Source organism: Epinephelus lanceolatus, chromosome 16 (assembly GCF_041903045.1).
Source record: "Epinephelus lanceolatus isolate andai-2023 chromosome 16, ASM4190304v1, whole genome shotgun sequence".
Lineage (NCBI taxonomy): Eukaryota > Metazoa > Chordata > Actinopteri > Perciformes > Serranidae > Epinephelus > Epinephelus lanceolatus.
Window position 1 is genome coordinate 477,088 of NC_135749.1, and position 23,831 is coordinate 500,918.

Here is a 23,831-nt window from a genome sequence, read left to right on the forward strand (position 1 = left end):
TATATATACATATACACATATATCTTCCCACGAAAACTGGCATATTAAATTGATATTAAAACACTTAAAAACTTACACCTCAGGAGTTCTTACCTGTCGGGATCCTTCGGGAAACGGTGGAAGGCCAGGTGCGGGGTGTTCCACTGATAGTTGTTGCAGTTAATTGCACTACACTGTTTTCTTTTACTTGTTTCCTCCTCTCTCCTTGACATCTTGCATGTTGTCTGGGCGCAACAGTCCAAAATGGCGTTAGCGCCCCTAGTGGCTGTTGGCAGAAATTCAACGGAGCTTCGCCTCTTGGTGTCCATGCTCTTTGGCTAATCACTACTGTAGGTTCCGGGGACGGAAGGGTTAGGGGTCGGACCAACAACCACTTCCGGGTAATCGTTCTTACGCCAAAAGTGTTTCAATAATGTCAATAAAATAAATCTTATCAACATTTGGAGAGAGAAACCCGCACAGCAGACAGACCACTGTGTAACTGGTATCACTCTGAAAGCGGAAAACAATTCAAAATCCAAGAAGAATGGTTGGGTGTTTAATGCTGATCTGTTGAATGTAGAGGATTTATTAGCAGAAATTAAAAATGATACAGAATTAGAAAATTATTGCAGAAAATGGGAATATTTTAAATATAAGGTCAGAAGTTTATAAACGTGGTAAATCCAGACATCAACTGCAAAGAAAAAATGAACTTAAATTATTTCAAGAAATTAATGAATGTTGTAGAAAATTTGAGTTATCAGATGAAGATAAGGCAAAAAAGTTATGTTTACAAACCAGAGTAGATAAGCTGTACATTCAGAAGGCAGAGCTAAATGGACAGAGCCAGGAGAGAAAAAATCATCTTATTTTTTTGGACTTGAAAGGAGGAGACAAGAAAGAAATCGAATAGATCTGCTGATGATCAATGATAGAGAATGCTCTGACACAAAATTAATATCTGAAGAAATTCACTGTTTCTATTCTAATTTATACTCTTCAGCACACGCAGGAGAAGATTCATTATCTTTTTTTGGAAAGTATGAAACAAAACATTTCTAAAATTGACTCAACATTAAAAACATTGTGTGATTCTGAGATAGAAATGACAAAACTGGATGCAGCTATAAAGCAAATGTCAGCAGGAAAATCACCTGGTCAAGATGGTTTAACCTCAAAATTTATAAGTTTTTCTGGGAAGACTTAAAAGAACTATTATTTAATGCTCTGAAGGAATTCATTGAGAATAATGATTTAATGCCGACTATGAAACAAGGTGTCTTTACTCTATTACCCAAATCTGGTAAGGACAAAAGGTATGTTGATAACCTGAGACCAATGACTTTATTAAATGTTGACTACAAATTGTTTACTCTTATTTTAGGACAGACAATAAGTGAAACTCAATCGGGATTTATAGAGACAGGTCTATACATAATAATATTAGGTTGGTTCTTGATTTACTTGACTATAAATATTTAATTGAAGATAAAGGCTTTATTTTATTTTTAGATTTTTACAAAGCCTTCGATTCTGTTGAGCAATTGTTTATAATGAAATCCTTAGAGTATTTTGGCTTTGGTGCACAGTTTTTTAAAGTAACTAATATAATGTATAAGGATATTAACAGTTCAGTCTCTCTCCCTCAAGGAACAACTAGAAGATTTGAGGTTAAACGTGTGGTCCAGCAGGGTTGTTCCTGCTCTCCTTTATTATTTATTTTAGCTGCAGAGTTATTAGCAGTTTTTCTTAAAAATAACCCCGACATTGAGCCTTTAAATGTATGAAGTAATCATCTGACCATAACTCAGCTAGCTGAAGATACCACGATCTTCCTCAAGAGGGCAGAACAGATCCCTTTGGTAATCAATAAAATAGATCATTTTTCTAGACTGTACTTACATTTAAAAGAATGCGAGCTAATTTCAATACATGATCTTCAACCAATTGACTTATATGGAACTGCAGTGAAGAATGAAGTGAAATATTTAGGAGTGACCATAACAAAGGATTGTAAAACCAGAGAAGAATTAAATATTATGACTGTCATAAAGAAAAGTAAAAATATACTCAACTCCTGGTTACAAAGAGATATGTCAATTTTTGGACGTATTTTGAGCCCCAAAATTGAAGCACTTTCTAGATTAACATAGGCTATCCAGCGTTCTCTTTACCCATTCCTGATCATTTAATTAAATCAATTAATCAAACAAATTTTAATTTTATTTGGAAAAATAAACATCATTATCTGAGAAAAGGGGATGTGGTAAAATAGTTAGATGAAGGAGGTCTAAATGTGATCGACTATGAAGCAATGAACGGCATGATGAAACTCAAATGGTTGCAACAATCTAAAAAATGTCAGTGGTTTCTGGTTTCATTTTTATATTCATTCATATTCCCTCTAAAATATTTGAAAAATGGGATAGATTTTCTGTTAATATCACCAAGCTACCAGTTAAGTTGTCCAAGTTTCATCAGCAGGTCCTCCTGTACTGGAAACTAATTTATGATCATAACTTTACTCCACAGTCTGTTCCCATCTGAAACAACAGATGTGTCTTGTCTAGAAGAAAATCTTTGTTTTTTAATGACTGGGTAGAGGGAGGTATTTGGTCGATTTTGCACTTAATGGATTCAAGAGGAAACTTTCTTGACTATGATGATTTTGTTAATCAATTTAATATGAAGTGTACTAAACAACAACACTCAGTGGTGATCAAAGCAATTCCACAAGGTGAACATGGTAAAAGGAATGTTGCTTTATGATAAAAGAATGATGCCGTCACTTTTTATAGATGATATTAATTTCATAGATAAAAAATGTACTAACAAAATCATACGAGGTGTCCTCACGTCTAATCTCTTCCCTTTATCATTAAAAAGAAAAAATCTGTTCAAAGATTATCCTGAAGAGATTATAGTCCGAATTAGAGCCAGATGCCTCACTCTACCCGTATCACCGAAAGCTAAGGAAACACATTTTAAAACCTTAAATGATGTCTATCCTTGTAATGAGTTTCTGAGACAAAGATTCAACATCGATAAAAACCACTGTACTTCTTGTGACTCTGACACTGAGACATTAGAACACTTGTTTTTAACTGTACTTATACCAGAGTGTTTTGGGAAGCATTTCAAGACTGCATATCTGAAAAGGTCACTCAGTCGCCCGAGCTGGAATACAAGGACATTAAGTATGGAGTTATAATACAAAACAAAAAAAAAACGGGAAATGATGTGTAACAGTTTAATTATCATTGCAAAACAATTTATCCACAGATGCAGAATCATGAAGAGCCACCCACTGTTCTCAGTTTATATGAATGAGATAACCAACTTTAAAAAAAACACTGAAATGTCTTCAAACCAAACAAGCCTTGACTGTTTATGACAATTTGAATGCATTCATTTCTGTCTAGACCTCTGACTTCTATTCTGTTATTTATTTTATTTTATTTTATTTTATTTTTGATATATGTACTGTTACAAATATGCTGCAAATGCTCAGTCTGGAAAATTGAAAGCTTTGAATATAACGCCAGACTTTGTTTAATAAAGTTGAAAAAAAAGTCAATAATGAATGGTTTCGTTGTGAACGATAATGATGATACATGATAAAAATAATGATGATGTCATTAATATGTCTGAGGCTGTGTAACTCAGTCACGATGATTTATGTCATTGACATTATTAAAATACTTCTGGCGTAAGAACGATCACCCGGGAGCACAAACTGTACTCTGAATGTTTCATCACGTCAATTAGTGATGAAGAGGATGGCAATGAGATGGAGTGGGTGATATCTCGGTATGCGAGGATGGAAAGAGCTTTGAGAGAGAAACACACATGAAGGGAGAGAAGTTGGTCGGTGGAGAGAGAGACTGATGAGAAGGCAACAACAAGAAATCCAGAACAAATCAGGAGGATAAGCAAGTGTGTGTGTGTGTGTGTGTGTGTGTGTGTGTGTGTGTGTGTGTGTGAGCCACACTCCAGAGCAGAAGGTGGCGGTAATGCACCAAATGCCGGATGCCAACCGCCGGAAAACAAAACGAAAAAGAAGAGGAACCTACAGTAGTGATTAGTCTCGTGCGGAGGACGGCGGAGTGAAAAGGCTCCAGAGTTTAGTTTAGTAAAGACCTTGTGACGTCACAGACAGCTGGATGTGGACTTCAAAGCTGAAATAAAACTACAAAGAGCAGGTTTGTTTTCTTTCTCCCGCCGGAAACAGCTTCACTGCTAATGTTGCTAACGTTAGCCACAGCTAGCTCCTGCTAACACGTCTCATTCCTTCTGCTGCTGTCAGTGAGAGTGTTTTGGGAGGATGGAGACAGTCTGAGCTGCTGACTGAGAGACACTGGGACATGGACCCAGACAGGATGTCCTCCTGGAGGACACACGGGGACAGTCTGAGCTGCTGACTGAAAATCGTTTCTTTATATTTCAGGGTGTTTTTCTTTCATCATTCCTCCACGAGATGAGAAAATCCTGAAAACAACTTTGTAGTTCATTTCAAGAGGACAGAACTGCAACAAAGATGTGTTGTAGTTTTATAATCAGCGGAAACATCCACACAGTTTGTCTCGTGCACCTCCAGAAATGTAACTCCACGTCACAGTGATGCTTCCTCTTGTCTCTGCCAGCTGACACCATTTCCCTCTGTGGAGACAAAACTCTGGTTGACTTTAATTTCACAAACAATAAACGGTGAAGAGGAGGCTATGATCAGAGAGAGGCTGTGATCAGAGTGAGGCTGTGATCAGAGTGAGGGTGTGATCAGAGAGAGGCTGTGATCAGAGTGAGGCTGTGATCAGAGAGAGGCTGTGATCAGAGTGAGGGTGTGATCAGAGTGAGGGTGTGATCAGAGAGAGGCTGTGATCAGAGAGAGGCTGTGATCAGAGTGAGGGTGTGATCAGAGAGAGGCTGTGATCAGAGTGAGGCTATGATCAGAGAGAGGCTGTGATCAGAGTGAGGCTGTGATCAGAGTGAGGGTGTGATCAGAGAGAGGCTGTGATCAGAGAGAGGTTGTGATCAGAGTGAGGGTGTGATCAGAGTGAGGCTGTGATCAGAGAGAGGTTGTGATCAGAGTGAGGCTGTGATCAGAGAGAGGTTGTGATCAGAGAGAGGCTGTGATCAGAGAGAGGTTGTGATCAGAGTGAGGTTGTGATTAGAGAGAGGCTGTGATCAGAGAGAGGTTGTGATCAGAGTGAGGCTGTGATCAGAGAGAGGTTGTGATCAGAGAGAGGTTGTGATTAGAGAGAGGCTGTGATCAGAGAGAGGCTGTGATCAGAGAGAGGCTGTGATCAGAGTGAGGCTGTGATCAGAGTGAGGGTGTGATCAGAGTGAGGGTGTGATCAGAGAGAGGCTGTGATCAGAGAGAGGCTGTGATCAGAGAGAGGCTGTGATCAGAGTGAGGCTGTGATCAGAGTGAGGCTGTGATCAGAGTGAGGCTGTGATCAGAGAGAGGCTGTGATCAGAGTGAGGGTGTGATCAGAGAGAGGTTGTGATCAGAGTGAGGTTGTGATTAGAGAGAGGCTGTGATCAGAGAGAGGTTGTGATCAGAGAGAGGTTGTGATTAGAGAGAGGCTGTGATCAGAGAGAGGCTGTGATCAGAGAGAGGTTGTGATCAGAGTGAGGCTGTGATCAGAGAGAGGTTGTGATCAGAGAGAGGTTGTGATCAGAGAGAGGCTGTGATCAGAGTGAGGCTGTGATCAGAGTGAGGCTGTGATCAGAGAGAGGTTGTGATCAGAGAGAGGCTGTGATCAGAGTGAGGGTGTGATCAGAGAGAGGCTGTGATCAGAGAGAGGTTGTGATCAGAGTGAGGGTGTGATCAGAGTGAGGCTGTGATCAGAGTGAGGCTGTGATCAGAGAGAGGTTGTGATCAGAGTGAGGCTGTGATCAGAGTGAGGCTGTGATCAGAGAGAGGTTGTGATCAGAGAGAGGCTGTGATCAGAGAGAGGTTGTGATCAGAGTGAGGTTGTGATTAGAGAGAGGCTGTGATCAGAGAGAGGTTGTGATCAGAGTGAGGCTGTGATCAGAGAGAGGTTGTGATCAGAGAGAGGTTGTGATTAGAGAGAGGCTGTGATCAGAGAGAGGCTGTGATCAGAGAGAGGCTGTGATCAGAGTGAGGCTGTGATCAGAGTGAGGGTGTGATCAGAGTGAGGGTGTGATCAGAGAGAGGCTGTGATCAGAGAGAGGCTGTGATCAGAGAGAGGCTGTGATCAGAGTGAGGCTGTGATCAGAGTGAGGCTGTGATCAGAGTGAGGGTGTGATCAGAGAGAGGCTGTGATCAGAGTGAGGGTGTGATCAGAGAGAGGTTGTGATCAGAGTGAGGTTGTGATTAGAGAGAGGCTGTGATCAGAGAGAGGTTGTGATCAGAGTGAGGCTGTGATCAGAGAGAGGTTGTGATCAGAGAGAGGTTGTGATTAGAGAGAGGCTGTGATCAGAGAGAGGCTGTGATCAGAGAGAGGTTGTGATCAGAGTGAGGCTGTGATCAGAGAGAGGTTGTGATCAGAGAGAGGCTGTGATCAGAGTGAGGCTGTGATCAGAGTGAGGCTGTGATCAGAGAGAGGTTGTGATCAGAGAGAGGCTGTGATCAGAGAGGGGCTGTGAACAGAGGGCTGTGATCAGAGGCTGTGATCAGAGGCTGTGATCAGAGGCTGTGATCAGACGGCTGTGATCAGGCGTAGAGCGGGTTGTCCACCAATCGGAAGATCAGAGATTCGATCCCCAGCTCCTCCAAATTGTTCCCGATGATGCTTCCATCGGAGTGTGAGTGTGTAAAGGTGCGGACACACTAAACCGACATCAAAGAACTAGCGGTGATGAAAGCCATCTGTTGCGTCGTCTACTTTGCCTCACGTCGCCCTGTGTCAGTTGCATTTGAACACACTACACGGACTACATCCGACGGCCAAGTAGCACGTACGTTCTGCGCCTGCGTGAGAGAGAGCGGAGTGAGAGAGTGGTACATCCTGTCAGCCGAGGGGAGAGCCGGGGCTAGCTCAGAGACTAGTGGAGGCTAACTGGCTGTGCTTCCCTCCGGTCATGCTGCGGCTAACGCTCCGCTAGCCGCTCCCAGCTAGCTCCGGTTTGTTATTCAGGTTAAAGTGTGAAGAAGCAGCGGGTCTGTGGGGCAGCTGAGTGAAGTGGAGCCTGAGGAGGAAGCACCGGTTAGCCCCGGTTTCACTACAGGCAGATTCACTCGCTACAGGGGCGAGGAAATAAAACCTGAACAGCCAATCAGAGTGATCTCTCTCACCGACAAGCGTGTGTGTGAATGTGACTCGTAGTGTAAAAAGTACTTCGAGTGGTCGGATGACTAGAAAGCAGCCATACAAACACAGGTCAGTTTCGGATTTACTTGCGACTGTGTTAACTGGCGACTTTCAGCTGAATGCGTCTGTGGTTTTAATCGCCTTAATGCTACAACATAAATAGATAATTTATCTTAGAGATAAATCTGTTACACAGTTGCTGCTTTATTGCTTAATTTAAAATAAAGTATTTCCAGGTGAGTATATGAATATTGTCTTTATCGACCTGTAGCACAACAGTAAACGTTAGGTTTATGAATTAAGTCGGTTTAAACCGCTGCTTTTTGTATTGAAAGCAGTGAGATTGTAAAATGTTCCTCAGTACATGGACTGTGTGGTCACAAGTTGATCTGGCTGCCTCCCAGTTTGAAGACACAACTGGCTGTATGTTGTCGGTGTATCTGTATCTGTGGTGGAGTTGCAATAGTGGCGCATCACGTTAATTGTGCGCCTATGTTCCCATGATGGAGCGGGTTTGAATCCCGTGAAAATGTTCTTTTTTACGTTTCACAGGGCTGAACGGTTCTTTAATATGGCACATGTTTATTTAGACAGGCACCAGAGACCAAACTGTGTAAGCCTATTTAGAACATTTTTGAGAGATAAGAGTTAAATTTACAGGAAAAGCAACTTGGCCTCTTCCTGTTTTCAACATTCCGTCATAACAAGTGTGATTCAAACTGTGACTGAGTGTTGGTCCGTGACTGGGTTCCTCCAACAAGAGTCCAAAGACAGATCAGGTCAGCTATGTTTTGATATTGTTCTGAAAAATGGAATAAAGAGGCGTCGCGAGGACAGCTACATGTTCTCTTCCTGGTTGAAAAAACAGTTGTTGTCACTACGACAACCACAGATGCATTCGGCTGAAAGTCGCCAATTAACACGGTTGCGAGTAAATCCGGAACTCAGGTCCGTTTCAATAAAGTCTCCGCACACACTGAGATTTGTCCTGACTGAAATATGAGCAGTGGAAATCTCTGCTAGGTGCTAGGCTAATTTATACAATGTAAAATGCCATAGGCTTTTGCTAATAATGTTAGCATGTTGTATTTGTTTGGAAAACGGAGAAGAGCTAATAAACAGTTGTTAGCAGCAGGTTAACGTTAGCTGTTAGCACCTAGTTAATGTTAGCTGTTAGTAGCTAGTTAATGTTAGCTGTTAGCAGCAGGTTAACGTTAGCTGTTAGCACCTAGTTAATGTTAGCTGTTAGGTATTTACTGAGCAGCTCATCTTTGGGGAACATCTTCCTGATGTGTTGCTGGATCTTGGCTGTTTGGTCCTGAACAGTGGCTCTGACGCTCACCAGTCCTCGGCCTCCCTCGTTCCTCTTAGCATACAGTCTAAGGGTGCTGGACTTAGCGTACAATCTCAGGGTGCTGGACTTAGTGTACAGTCTCAGGGTGCTGGATTTAGTGTACGGTCTCAGGGTGCTGGACTTAGTGTACAGTCTCAGGGTGCTGGACTTACTGTACGGTCTCAGGGTGCTGGATTTAGTGTACGGTCTCAGGGTGCTGGACTTAGTGTACGGTCTCAGGGTGCTGGATTTAGTGTACGGTCTCAGGGTGCTGGATTTAGTGTACAGTCTCAGGGTGCTGGATTTAGTGTATGGTCTCAGGGTGCTGGACTTAGTGTACAGTCTCAGGGTGCTGAATTTAGTGTACAGTCTCAGGGTGCTGGACTTAGTGTACAGTCTCAGGGTGCTGGATATAGTGTACGGTCTCAGGGTGCTGGACTTAGTGTACAGTCTCAGGGTGCTGAATTTAGTGTACGGTCTCAGGGTGCTGGATTTAGTGTACGGTCTCAGGGTGCTGGATTTAGTGTACGGTCTCAGGGTGCTGGACTTAGTGTACAGTCTCAGGGTGCTGGATTTAGTGTACGGTTTCAGGGTGCTGGACTTAGTGTACAGTCTCAGGGTGCTGGATTTAGTGTACGGTCTCAGGGTGCTGGACTTACTGTACAGTCTCAGGGTGCTGAATTTAGTGTACGGTCTCAGGGTGCTGGACTTAGTGTACAGTCTCAGGGTGCTGAATTTAGTGTACGGTCTCAGGGTGCTGGACTTAGTGTACGGTCTCAGGGTGCTGGACTTAGTGTACAGTCTCAGGGTGCTGGACTTAGTGTCCAGTCTCAGGGTGCTGGATTTAGTGTACGGTCTCAGGGTGCTGGATTTAGTGTACGGTCTCAGGGTGCTGGACTTAGTGTCCAGTCTCAGGGTGCTGGACTTACTGTACAGTCTCAGGGTGCTGGATTTAGTGTACGGTCTCAGGGTGCTGGACTTAGTGTACAGTCTCAGGGTGCTGAATTTAGTGTACGGTCTCAGGGTGCTGGACTTAGTGTACGGTCTCAGGGTGCTGGACTTAGTGTGCAGTCTCAGGGTGCTGGATTTAGTGTACGGTCTCAGGGTGCTGGACTTAGTGTCCAGTCTCAGGGTGCTGGACTTACTGTACACTCTCAGGGTGCTGGATTTACTGTACAGTCTCAGGGTGCTTGATTTACTGTACAGTGTCAGGGTGCCGGACTTAGTGTACAGTCTCAGGGTGCTGGACTTAGTGTAAAGTCTCAGGGTGCTGGACTTAGTGCACAGTCTCGGGGTGCCGGACTTAGTGTACAGTCTCAGGGTGCTGGACTTAGTGTAAAGTCTCAGGGTGCTGGACTTAGTGCACAGTCTCGGGGTGCTGGACTTAGTGTACAGTCTCAGGGTGCTGGACTTAGTGTACAGTCTCAGGGTGCTGGACTTAGTCTAAGTCTCAGGGTGCTGGACTTAGTGTACAGTCTCAGGGTGCTGGACTTACTGTACAGTCTCAGGGTGCTGGACTTAGTCTAAGTCTCAGGGTGCTGGACTTAGTGCACAGTCTCAGGGTGCTGTACTTAGCGTACAGTCTCAGGGTGCTGGACTTAGTCTAAGTCTCAGGGTGCTGGACTTAGTGTACAGTCTCAGGATGCTGGACTTAGTGCACGGTCTCGGGGTGCTGGACTTACTGTAGTGTCTCAGGGTGCTGGACTCAGTGTACAGTCTCAGGGTGCTGGACATAGTGTACTGTCTCAGGGTGCTAGACTTAGTGTCCGGTCTCAGGGTTCTGGACTTAGTGTGCAGTCTCAGGGTGCTGGACTTACTGTAGTGTCTCAGGGTGCTGGACTTACTGTACAGTCTCAGGGTGCTGGACTTACTGTACGGTCTCAGGGTGCTGGACTTAGTCTAAGTCTCAGGGTGCTGGACTTAGTGTACAGTCTCAGGGTGCTGGACTTAGTCTAAGTCTCAGGGTGCTGGACTTAGTGTACAGTCTCAGGGTGCTGGACTTAGTGCACATTCTCAGGGTGCTGGACTTAGTGTACAGTCTCAGGGTGCTGGACTTAGTGCACAGTCTCAGGGTGCTGGACTTAGTCTAAGTCTCAGGGTGCTGGACTTAGTGTACAGTCTCAGGGTGCTGGACTTAGTCTAAGTCTCAGGGTGCTGGACTTAGTGTACAGTCTCAGGGTGCTGGACTTAGTGTACAGTCTCAGGGTGCTGGACTTAGTGTACAGTCTCAGGGTGCTCGACTTAGTGCACAGTCTCAGGGTGCTGGACTTAGTCTAAGTCTCAGGGTGCTGGACTTAGTGTACAGTCTCAGGGTGCTGGACTTAGTCTAAGTCTCAGGGTGCTGGACTTAGTCTAAGTCTCAGGGTGCTGGACTTAGCGTACAGTCTCAGGGTGCTGGACTTAGTCTAAGTCTCAGGGTGCTGGACTTAGTGTACAGTCTCAGGGTGCTGGACTTAGTGCACGGTCTCGGGGTGCTGGACTTACTGTAGTGTCTCAGGGTGCTGGACTCAGTGCACAGTCTCAGGGTGCTGGACTTAGTGCACAGTCTCAGGGTGCTGGACTTTGTCTAAGTCTCAGGGTGCTGGACTTAGCGTACAGTCTCAGGGTGTTGGACTTAGTCTAAGTCTCTGGGTGCTGGACTTAGTGTGCGGTCTCGGGGTGCTGGACTTACTGTAGTGTCTCAGGGTGCTGGACTCAGTGTACAGTCTCAGGGTGCTGGACTTAGTGTACTGTCTCAGGGTGCTGGACTCCGTGTCCAGTCTCAGGGTTCTGGACTTAGTGCACGGTCTCAGGGTGCTGGACTTACTGTAGTGTCTCAGGGTGCTGGACTCAGTGTACAGTCTCAGGGTGCTGGACTTAGTGTACTGTCTCAGGGTGCTGGACTTACTGTACAGTCTCAGGGTGCTGGACTTACTGTACGGTCTCAGGGTGCTGGACTTAGTGTACAGTCTCAGGGTGCTGGACTTAGTCTAAGTCTCAGGGTGCTGGACTTAGTGTACAGTCTCAGGGTGCTGGACTTAGTGCACACTCTCAGGGCGCTGGATTTAGTGTACAGTCTCAGGGTGCTGAATTTAGTGTACGGTCTCAGGGTGCTGGACTTACTGTACAGTCTCAGGGTGCTGGATTTAGTGTCCAGTCTCAGGGTGCTGGACTTAGTGTACAGTCTCAGGGTGCTGAATTTAGTGTACGGTCTCAGGGTGCTGGACTTAGTGTACGGTCTCAGGGTGCTGGACTTAGTGTACAGTCTCAGGGTGCTGGACTTAGTGTCCAGTCTCAGGGTGCTGGATTTAGTGTACGGTCTCAGGGTGCTGGATTTAGTGTACGGTCTCAGGGTGCTGGATTTAGTGTACGGTCTCAGGGTGCTGGACTTAGTGTCCAGTCTCAGGGTGCTGAATTTAGTGTACGGTCTCAGGGTGCTGGACTTAGTGTACGGTCTCAGGGTGCTGGACTTAGTGTGCAGTCTCAGGGTGCTGGATTTAGTGTACGGTCTCAGGGTGCTGGACTTAGTGTCCAGTCTCAGGGTGCTGGACTTACTGTACACTCTCAGGGTGCTGGATTTACTGTACAGTCTCAGGGTGCTTGATTTACTGTACAGTGTCAGGGTGCCGGACTTAGTGTACAGTCTCAGGGTGCTGGACTTAGTGTAAAGTCTCAGGGTGCTGGACTTAGTGCACAGTCTCGGGGTGCCGGACTTAGTGTACAGTCTCAGGGTGCTGGACTTAGTGTAAAGTCTCAGGGTGCTGGACTTAGTGCACAGTCTCAGGGTGCTGGACTTAGTGTACAGTCTCAGGGTGCTGGACTTAGTGTACAGTCTCAGGGTGCTGGACTTAGTCTAAGTCTCAGGGTGCTGGACTTAGTGTACAGTCTCAGGGTGCTGGACTTACTGTACAGTCTCAGGGTGCTGGACTTAGTCTAAGTCTCAGGGTGCTGGACTTAGTGCACAGTCTCAGGGTGCTGTACTTAGCGTACAGTCTCAGGGTGCTGGACTTAGTCTAAGTCTCAGGGTGCTGGACTTAGTGTACAGTCTCAGGATGCTGGACTTAGTGCACGGTCTCGGGGTGCTGGACTTACTGTAGTGTCTCAGGGTGCTGGACTCAGTGTACAGTCTCAGGGTGCTGGACATAGTGTACTGTCTCAGGGTGCTAGACTTAGTGTCCGGTCTCAGGGTTCTGGACTTAGTGTGCAGTCTCAGGGTGCTGGACTTAGTGTACAGTCTCAGTCAGCTGATGGCTTGCTCACCGCCAGACACAACCACCGGTGCTATCGGCCAGTGGGATGGCGCGATCAGCAGAGCCCAGGTTGACCGGCCCCTACATTATGCTGCTCCTGTCAGTATGGCGAGAGTCATCGGCGAGTGAGAAATGAGCCAGAATTCCTCTGCGTATTCGGCCTACCACGGCATTTTACACCGCTCAAAGTCCGCGAAATAGGTGCGCTTCCCTGTGGAATATCATCCATCCGGCCACCGGCCTCACCTCAGAGATTCCGCCATGGATATCAAGGGATCCTACAGAGCCTCCACGCCCAAAACAACGCCGGAGCATTACGGCATTCACCCACGGTCCCGTGAGTTGGCACAAGCCGGGGGTTACTTTCCGTTTCATTATTCCTTATTTGGAACCTTCGGGACGGGTTGAATTAATGTTTTAAAACTGAGCTGAGTCAGAGCAAACAGTGGATTTTCTTTACCTCCTTGCTTCCAGGAAAACCTGGGGTGGAGTTTTCTTTTGTTTAGCGAACTGTGTGGATTGAACTGAATTGAACTGTGATATGTTATTTGGAAATCCTGGAGTGCTGTTTTTTGTTTGAACTGGATTCAACATTTCTTTTCTTTGGTGGAAAAAAATATTTACATTCTTGAAACTGATTACAGTTGTATTTGTATTTTTGAAAATTGAGTATAATTCTTTTGTTCTACAGAGACCAGGTAAAATCATTTTCATTTTGGTGTTGAGGGACCTGTTTTATGGGTTTCATGGTTTCTTTGTGGGGTTTGACTGAGGAAAAGAAAAATATTTGTTTCATGTGTCAAACCGCTACAAAAGATAGAGGCCTATTTTGTTTATTGAAGACAAGAAGAAGATATTGACTTGGTTTACATTTTATGCTGCTGAACCACCGATAAGCTTTTTGGATACTATTTAAATTAAAAAAAAATCTTATGGGACAACTTGGATGCATTATTTTTTTTTCTTGTTAATGCTTTGCAAAGTATCAGATCGGACTCGGTTTCAAAATAAAATGTGATCGGGACATCCCTAGTGTACAGTCTCAGGGTCTTAGGACTTTCCGTCCCCGGGTCGTCCACTCTGGATTCTTTATGACGGCAGAGTATGCTGCCATCTTGTTTTTACCTGGATTTGTTTGTTGTGCAGATTATCTTTGCACATGTCCACTGATGGAAACCTTGTCATGACTTATTCTAGATAGCCAAGTTTGACCATCATCTCGGCGCTCCGTAAAGGCTGCTAGGTGGGCAAAAAAGTGTCCACAAACTAGGACAACAAGTCTGAGTTTAGTAGAATGAATTATAAGGTCAAGTAAAGCCACAATGTGACGTCCTCATGTAAGGGCCCAGGGTTTCAGGCGGACATGCTCGGCACAAAGTCAAACACGTTTTCAGTGAGTGTTGGCCTCCACCAGTGTTGTCTCTTGTAGTGTTGCAGGGTATACTGGTACCAAAGGTAGACCGCGGTACTAAACCACCACAGTACATATGATACCATAATGTTGGAGCACCGTAGTGCTACAGTACCTCATGGAACCACTACTATGGGATAAGTTCAGAGTCCAATCACAATCGGGTGAGTGTCCATGCGCCGTCCAATAACGGCGTGTGCTGGCCACCTGGCACTCAACATGCTGCTGCAGTGGTTTGTTTTCCAGTGACATGTCAGGTATTAGCTGAGCTATTGAGTTACTATTTATTTCTTTTTACTTGTAGGTTAGATTTGTTTATACATGCTACAGTGGTTTGTTTTCCACAGAGCTCTACGGTGCGAGCATTTTACTCGCATTTGCCACTAAAAATAGTTTTGTGGGAGCAAAAGAAATCTTTCAGGTGCACGCTGTGCGAGTACAGATTTCAACCTGCAGCAGAAACGAAAGGCGAATCCTGCCGGTTGTGGGTTGAACGGGGGTCACAGACAGGAATACGTATTCCTGTCAAATACGGTGGCCATAGTGCTCAGTGACCCAAGATAACGGCTTACCAGCGACCGAGAAGCCCGACTCACATTTCTCTCTTTGTGGCAGGTAACGGCCCACAAACCTCACCGCACGTTAGGGATTGTTCTTTACTTATGAAGGGACTGTTCTTTACTTGTCAGGGGAGGAGGGTGGCTGGTTGATTTACACTGAACAAAAATATAAACACAACACTTTTGGGTTTTAACCAACTTGAGTGGGCAAATGCTCACATTCGATGGCGTCTGGCACGTTGGAGAGGTGTTCTCTTCACGGATAAATCCCGGTTTTCACTGTACAGGGCAGATGGCAGACAGCGTGTGTGGCGTCATGTGCGTGAGCGGTTTGCTGATGTCAACGTTGTGGATCGAGTGGCCCATGGTGGCGGTGGGGTTATGGTATGGGCAGGTGTATGTTATGGACAACGAACACAGGTGCATTTTATTGATGTCATTTTGAATGCACAGAGATACCGTGACGAGATCCTGAGGCCCATTGTTGTGCCATTCATCCACGACCATCACCTCATGTTGCAGCATGATAATGCACGGCCCCATGTTGCAAGGATCTGTACACAATTCCTGGAAGCTGAAAACATCCCAGTTCTTGCATGGCCAGCATTCTCACCGGACATGTCACCCATTGAGCATGTTTGGGATGCTCTGGATCGGCGTATATGACAGTGTGTTCCAGTTCCTGCCAATATCCAGCAACTTCGCACAGCCATTGAAGAGGAGTGGACCAACATTCCACAGGCCACAATCAACAACCTGATCAACTCTATGCGAAGGACATGTGTTGCACTGCGTGAGGCAAATGGTGGTCACACCAGATACTGACTGGTTTTCTGACCCCCCCCAGACCCCCCCAATAAAGCAAAACTGAACATTTCAGAGTGGCCTTTTATTGTGGCCAGCCTAAGGCACACCTGAGCAATATTCATGCTGTCTAATCAGCATCTTGATATGCCACACCTGTGAGGTGGGATGGATTATCTCGGCAAAGGAGAAGTGCTCACTAACACAGATTTAGACAGATTTGTGAACAATATTTGTGGGAAATGGTCTTTTGTGTATATAGAAAATGTTTTAGATCTTTGAGTTCAGCTCATGAAAAATGGGAGCAAAAACAAAAGTGTTGCGTTTATATTTTTGTTCAGTGTATTTAATTTATTTATTTTATTTTGATCCCCCCTATGTTAAAAACTTATTGATGCTGTTTTTGAAGTATGAATAAGTCAGTAAGTAATTTATTCCATTGAAATATCATTGATGTATTATAGAAAAGTGATTTATCTTTTTATAAATGACAAAAGGCACATCTGCCTCATTTTTGCTGTGGTATCGTGATACTACTCAGAACCGTGATACTTTCACTGGTATTGTACCGTGGGTCCCAATTTCGGTACCGTGACAACACTAGCCCACCCTGGATCCAGAGGTGTTAGCCAACTATAGACCAATATCTAATCTTCCCTTTATGTCAAAGATCCTTGAGAAAGTAGTCGCAGACCAGCTGTGTGATTTTCTCCAGGATAATAATTTATTTGAGGAATTTCAGTCAGGATTTAGAGTGCATCATAGCACTGAGACAGCTCTAGTTAAAATTACAAATGACCTTCTGATTGCTTCAGACAAAGGACTTGTCTCTGTACTTGTTTTATTAGATCTTAGTGCGGCGTTTGACACAACTGACCATCAAATTCTGCTGCAGAGACTGGATCACTTAATTGGCCTAAAAGGTTCTGCACTAAGCTGGTTTAAATCTTATTTATCTGATCGTTTTCAATTTGTTGACGTTCATAATGAATCATCCGTACGTACCAAAGTTTGTTTTGGAGTTCCGCAAGGTTCTGTGCTCGGACCAATCCTATTTACTCTATATATGCTTCCTTTAGGTAACATCGTTAGAAATCACTCTGTAAATTTCCATTGTTATGCGGATGATACACAGTTGTATTTATCGATGAAGCCAGAAGAAAGTAATCAATTAACTAAACTCCATAACTGCCTTAAAGACATAAAAACTTGGATGAGCACCAATTTCCTGATGTTAAATTCAGACAAAACTGAAATTATTGTTCTTGGCCCCAAACAACTCAGAGACTCTTTATCTGATGACATAGTTTCTCTAGATGGCATTGCTCTGGCCTCTAGCACTGCCGTAAGAAACCTCGGAGTAATATTTGATCAAGATTTGCCTCATGGACTGCATTTTTTCATCTGCGTAATATTGTGAAAATTAGGCCTATCCTGACCCGAAAAGATGCAGAAAAATTGGTCCACGCTTTTGTTACCTCTAGGCTGGATTACTGTAACTCTCTATTATCAGGTAGCTCTAGTAAGTCCTTAAAAACTCTCCAGCTAATTCAGAATGCAGCAGCACGTGTACTAACAGGAACTAAGAAACGAGATCATATTTCTCCTGTTTTAGCTTCTCTGCACTGGCTCTCTGTAAAATCCAGAATTGAATTTAAAATCCTACTGTTAACTTATAAAGCTCTAAATGGTCAAGCTCCATCATATCTTAGAGAGCTCATAGTGCCATATTATCCCACCAGAACACTGCGCTCTGAGAACGCAGGGTTACTCGTGGTCCCTAAAGTCTCCAAAAGCAGATCAGGAGCCAGAGCCTTCAGCTATCAGGCTCCTCTCCTGTGGAATCATCTTCCTGTTACGGTCCGGGAGGCAGACACCGTCTCCACATTTAAGACTAGACTTAAGACTTTCCTCTTTGATAAAGCTTATAGTTAGGGCTGGCTCAGGCTTGCCCTGTACCAGCCCCTAGTTAGGCTGACTTAGGCCTAGTCTGCCGGAGGACCCCCCTATAATACACCAGGCACCTTCTCTCTCTCTCTCTCTCTCTCTCTCTCTCTCTCTCTCTCTCCCTCTCTCTCTCTCTCTCTCTCTCTCTCTCTCTCTTGTATTCTATTACTACATCTTGCTAACTCGGCCATTCTGGATGTCACTAACTCGGCTTCTTCTCCGGAGCCTTTGTGCTCCACTGTCTCTCAGATTAACTCATATCACAGCGGTGCCTGGACAGCGTGACGTGTGTGGTTGTGCTGCTGCCGTGGTCCTGCCAGATGCCTCCTGCTGCTGCTGCCATCATTAGTCATTAGTCATACTTCTACTGTTATTATACACATATGACTATTGTCACACATGTATACTGCCAGATATTAATACATACTTTCAACATATTGTACCATAGTAGCCAGAACTATAACTATAATATTATTACTTTCATTAATGTTGTTGTAAGCTACTGTCATTACCTGCATCTCTCTCTCTCTCTCTCTCTGTCTCATTGTGTCATACAGATTACTGTTAATTTATCATGCTGATCTGTTCTGTACGACATCTATTGCACGTCTGTCCGTCCTGGAAGAGGGATCCCTCCTCAGTTGCTCTTCCTGAGGTTTCTACCGGTTTTTTTTTCCCCGTTAAAGGGTTTTGGTTTTTTTTGTTTTTTTTTTGGGGAGTTTTTCCTGATCAGCTGTGAGGGTCATAAGGACAGAGGGATGTCGTATGCTGTAAAGCCCTGTGAGGCAAATTGTGATTTGTGATATTGGGCTTTATAAATAAAATTGATTGATTGATTGATTGAACACTAGTCTTTTGTCAAAAACTGGACAGGATCTCATAATCTGGTCCAGGGTCTCGGCTGTTCAGTGGAGTGCTAACAGAGGGAGACTGAGTAGGGTGCGGGTTGGATCATGTGTGTGCTTGAGTTAAAAACCGATGCCTCGTCACGGTCACACAGTTCGACGAAAACTCAAACTTTTAACAACTTTGCATGTCCAAGGTCTAAAGATATTCAAGGCAAAATTTGAAGTCGATTGGATCAAATGTGAATGAGGAGTTCATCAAAGTACGACCCCTTGAAATGGTAAAAAAATAGGTCCGTTTCCACCGCAGGAACTTCGGGGTAATTTTACGGGGCCGTTGGTGCGTGTCTCCACCGCAGGAACCACCCCTGAAGGACAGAGTTCCGGAACTTTTACAGGGGCTAAACAAGTCCCTGCCTCGGAGTAGGTACTCAGAACGGCCCCGAAAGACTCCTGGCTGGGGCTTGGGGTTTACTTGGTGCTGACTGGATATACTCAAGGAGGGATGTGACGTCAACAGAAAGCTACAAAATAGCCGGCATTTTTAAAACTCAGCAGACGAGGATTAGCTCGTTCATATAGCTTCCGCCGACATGTAAAAAAAACTCACTAAATGGCCCGTGAAAAAAATATATTTTCTAGCGGATATCTTAGTTACAACATGATTCAGCTAGCAAAGCAGTTTTGTGTTGCTATGTGTGGTATTTATTCAGTTTTGGGAAATCACGATGTCTAGAAAGCATCAGTGGCTGCAGCTGACAGGGACAGCTAACAGCAGCATCTGTTAAAAGCCTCCCGTTGTCAGATACGACATGAAACTACTCCAGTTAGCTCAATCATGTTGTAACTAAGACATCCGCTGGAAAAAAAAATATTTTTTTCACGGGCCATTTACTGAGTTATTACAGACACCGCTAAGGGCTAACAGCTAACAACGTCCCTACGTCGCCCCGGTCAAAATGGTCACGCAACGATTACATCACATCCAGAGCCTGTAACTTTACAGGAACCCTCCTCCTACTCCGCTCTCTCAGTGGAGACACAGCGGTTGAGAGGGCCGAGCGAGAGGACGTTCCTGTAGTAGTTCCTGCCCCTTAAATAGTACCAGGAACTTCTTCAGTGGAAACGGGCCTAATGCACTAAAATTCCACATAAAATTCAAAATGGCCGTCTTCCTGTTGGGTTTTTGTACGTTTTGAAGTATTACATGTACCTACCAGGTCTAGTCCCTAATCATTTCTTCAGTTTTGAGAGGGCCTTGGTGACTGCCTGCGATCGGTGCTGGAGTGCTAATAATTCCTTTGATGAATCATGTTTGATTATTAAAATTGATGCTGATGGAGTTCGTCATGTGTCATTAAACTATTGATGTTAAAATGTGCGATTAAACATTAATAATTGTTTTCCTGTATTTCAGCTCCACCAACCAACGACACAAAATGATCGTGGTTAAAGAGGAGCAGCAGGAGTGGAGCTCCAGTGTGGACCAGGAGGACCCAGAGCCCCCACACATTAAAGAGGAAGAGGAGGAACTGTGGAGCAGTCAGGAGGGAGAGCAGCTTCAAGGGCTGGAGGAGGCTGATATCACCAAGTTCACATTCACTCCTGTCGCTGTGAAGAGTGAAGATGATGAAGAGAAACCTCAGTCTGAGGGACACCACTGTGGAGGACCAGCAGGACCAGGACCAGTGCCCAAAGATGGCATATTACCAGTGCCCAGAGAGTCTTCTGAAGCTGAGACTGATGACAGTGATGAAGACTCAATCGTAGCCGAGATTGAAGTCAGTCTTGATGACCTGGACGAGACCAGAGAACCTCAGTCGGGTTTAAACTCCCTGAAAACTGATTCCAGACGTAGACCTGGTGAGAAACCATTCAGCTGCTCCGAGTGTGGGAAAACATTTGGCCGCAGGACACATCTCAAGATCCACATGAGAACTCACACAGGAGAGAAACCGTTCAGCTGTTCCGTCTGCACGAAGTCCTTCACCGTTGGCGCACATCTGCAGACGCACATGAGAATCCACACCGGAGAGAAACCCTTCAGCTGCTCCGAGTGCGGGAAAGCGTTTGGCAACAAGGTGGATCTGAAGAGACACTCAACCAGTCACACAGGCCTGAAACCATTCAGCTGCTCCGAGTGTGGGAAAAGATTTGGCCTTAAGGCGGGTCTGAAGACGCACATGAAAACTCACACAGGGGAGAAACCATTCAGCTGCCCTGAGTGTGGGAAAAGGTTCAACAACAAGACTAATATGAAGATCCACATGACGGTGCACTCAGGAGAGAAACTATTCAGTTGCTCTCAGTGTGAGAAATCTTTCACACGAAGTGGTTATCTACAGACGCACATGAAAACGCACACTGGAGAGAAACTATTCAGCTGCTCTGTCTGTAAGAAGTCGTTCACACGGAGCGGATATTTACAGACACACATGAGGATCCACACGGGAGAGAAACTCTTCAGCTGCTCCGTGTGCCAGAAATCCTTCACAGGAAGTGGATACTTAGAGACACACATGAGAACCCACACAGGAGAGAAACCATTCACCTGCTCAGTGTGTGAGAAATCGTTTACACAGAGAGGAAGTTTACAGACGCACATGAGGACTCACACAGGAGAGAAGCCCTACAGCTGCTCTGTGTGTCAGAAGTCTTTCACACAGAAGGGAAGTTTACAGCTTCACATGGGCGTCCACACCGGAGAGAAACGATTCAGCTGCAGTGTCTGTGGGAAGTCCTTCAGACAGCGTGACAGGTTACAGACACACATGAGAGTCCACACAGAAGATAAACCATTCAGCTGCTCTGTCTGTAAGAAGACCTTCACCAGGAGCGGGCACTTACAGATGCACACCAGGATTCACACCGGAGAGAAACCGTTCAGCTGCTCTGACTGCGATCTGAAATTCACCTGGGTTTATCAGCTCAGGAACCATCGGTGTGTTGGCCGCCAGTCCTCACAGCGCCATGGCGGAGAAGACTGTGGAGGACCAGAACCAGACAGGAACCCAGATCCAGATCCAGATTTACAGTCTGACACTGATGGCAGGATCAGAGACATTGTTGTAGCTGAGATTGAAGTCAGTATTGATGATTGGAAGGAGACCAGAGAACCTAACAACAGGACGGCGGAGAGTCCTGAACCTGAGGGGGACGACAGCGAGTTTTAGAAAGACGAGAAAGAAAAAACAAACTGTCAGATTTGAACAATTTGTGACCATGGAGCACCACAATGACTATTTAGTCACATTATCAAAAGAAAACAGTTCATTCTGATTTTATTATTTGATGCAGCATCCTCAGTCATCTGGAGCTGGACTTGTTCTTCAGGATTCTTTCAGAACCGGGGGGGGGGGGGGGGGGGGGCTAGTGATGATGTGACAACAACATCTGGGAAAATACATGAATGAATATGTGAGATGAAAACAAGAACAACAATAATAATAAATAAGAGCTGACCATTATAATCACAAAAACAATAACAATGAGGAAAACAAAAATAAGAATGAATAACAAAAAAATACTGATAAAATAAATAATAGAAATAAAAACAAAAATAATGTGGAAGAAGAAATATTGATGTTAAGGCAGAAATTAAAAAACAATCAAGAACAAATCAAGACAGCGGTGAGCTCATGAATTCAGTCAGTGTGGCGACCGAAGCTTCTGCTGTTGTAGGTGTAGAGAGAGAGACGCTGGCCTGGTCTGATGGAATCAGTCAGTCAGTCAGTCACGAGCACGTGACTGATCTTTGTTTGTCTCTGCTCAGAGAATCAGGTCTGAACAAATCTGTGAGCGTCGACGATGATGTTTGACACCAGCACAAATAACTACGATTTACAGCTTCCCAAAAATTAAGTAGTCATGTAGCGCACGAGCCGCGTTGTCACACAGGTGGCAGGACCTGCTATTCATTCATTCATTCATTCATTCATTCATTCTTCATCTAGTTTAAGACAGTGCTGTGTGTCGACACATTATTTTCATTTCATTCACATAATTTCGTGACGTGGTCGATTTCTGAGGTGATTTTAAGATGTTATTTATTGACAGTGGAGATACTTCAAGGTGTGGATGAATGAAATGAAATCATGATTTATGATTGTTTATGGAAGTATTTCATGAAGTGATTGAGTAAGTCATTTAATTGATTAATGGGCTGTTTGATTATTAGTTGTAATCACTGATTGATCTTATTTGGAATTAAAAGAACAAAAACGATTTAACACTTATTACAAATATTCAAAAGGAAAAAAATATGATCAAAATAAAACATTTATATGACTTAAAGAAAAAGCTGTAAATACATTGAATAAATATCTGGAACAGCCTGAGAGTGACTGTATTAACACCAGTATTTGACATGGAAAATATATTTTGATTTGATCAAAAGTCAGTGGTGCTTTATGTTAGTTAAGACATGGAATTATTGATTGAATCAACCTAATGATTGTTTTAATTAATGAAGAAACTGAGTCATTCAGCGCCCTCTGCTGTCGGCTCCAGTTCATGCATCAGAGCCAACAGTAACTCCACTACGGAAAAATGAAGTTATAATAATCATAATTATAAAAACAATAATAATAATGACAATAATACTAATAATAAAAAAAATAATAATGATGCTAATAATAAAACCAACTCTTGAGGCGTGGCCATGTGACAGACGCTGCAGACTCAGAGTCAGTTTGTTTCCCTCAGCCGTCAGGACACCAAATAAAACTCAAATCATGTTTATTGCTGATCATACTTTTATTTGTATTTATTTATTACATGTTGATCCTGACTGAACTTCCTGTGTCTCCTGTTTTTATTTTCTCTGTTGGAACGAATCACAACTTAAGCAATAACAACACAATAAAAGCTTCATACCCGTCTGCTTCATGTTCTGTAATATATTTATATTTATGTTTATATTTCATCAGTCTGTGAACACAGAGAGACTGAGTGTCATTGTTTAATCATCAGACTGTCTCTTCACCTGTAGCTTTGCTCTCTGTGTATTTTACAATATTCATATTAGTCTTCTTAAACTGATTATTCATTTCTGGGTCAAATCTTTAAGATGCACTTTTATTCTGACGGCCAGAGGAGTGAATTATTATTATTTTAATTTATTTATTTATTTTTATTTTTATTTTATTAATATATATATGTATGTTTTTATTTCATAATTCTTTTATATTCTTTAATCATTTTTCTTGTTATCAGAGTCAGAACGCTGTGAAGAAGAAGAAGAAGACTCTCCTTCCACAGTGGCTGTGAATCGATTCCGATTCGATAAAAAAAAAAACTTTATTTATGGGACATTCTGATCAATGTAATTAATGTTGTTTAAAACCTGTTTCAGAATAAATTAATCAAACATTCATATTTCATACACAAATCACACAAAATGTAAAAAACCATCTACCTTTCTAAAGATTCGGCCCCACAGAGC

The 23,831-nt window shown here is 44.0% G+C and overlaps 1 protein-coding gene across 2 annotated transcripts; it reads left to right on the forward strand.

The window, feature by feature from the left end:
• The first annotated feature begins 4,045 nt into the window (after positions 1-4,045).
• Positions 4,046-23,182, forward strand: LOC117264010 (uncharacterized). Of its 2 annotated transcripts, none has more exons than XR_004502226.2 (2): positions 4,046-4,184; positions 4,289-4,734. XR_004502226.2 is itself a non-coding variant. In XM_033637800.2 (2 exons), the coding sequence occupies exon 2, from the start codon at positions 19,828-19,830 to the stop codon at positions 21,559-21,561; it is 1,734 nt and encodes a 577-aa protein (XP_033493691.2). In that variant the 5' UTR covers positions 4,046-4,184; positions 19,806-19,827; the 3' UTR covers positions 21,562-23,182. The 2 variants fall into 2 exon arrangements, 1 of the variants encoding a protein (XP_033493691.2); XM_033637800.2 differs by lacking the exon at positions 4,289-4,734 and adding an exon at positions 19,806-23,182.
• Positions 23,183-23,831: the final 649 nt, after the last annotated feature.

Coding starts and splice junctions, on each gene's coding strand:
- LOC117264010 (XM_033637800.2), top strand. CDS start 19,828: ATGATCGTGGTTAAAGAGGAGCAGCAGGAGTGGAGCTCCAGTGTGGAC.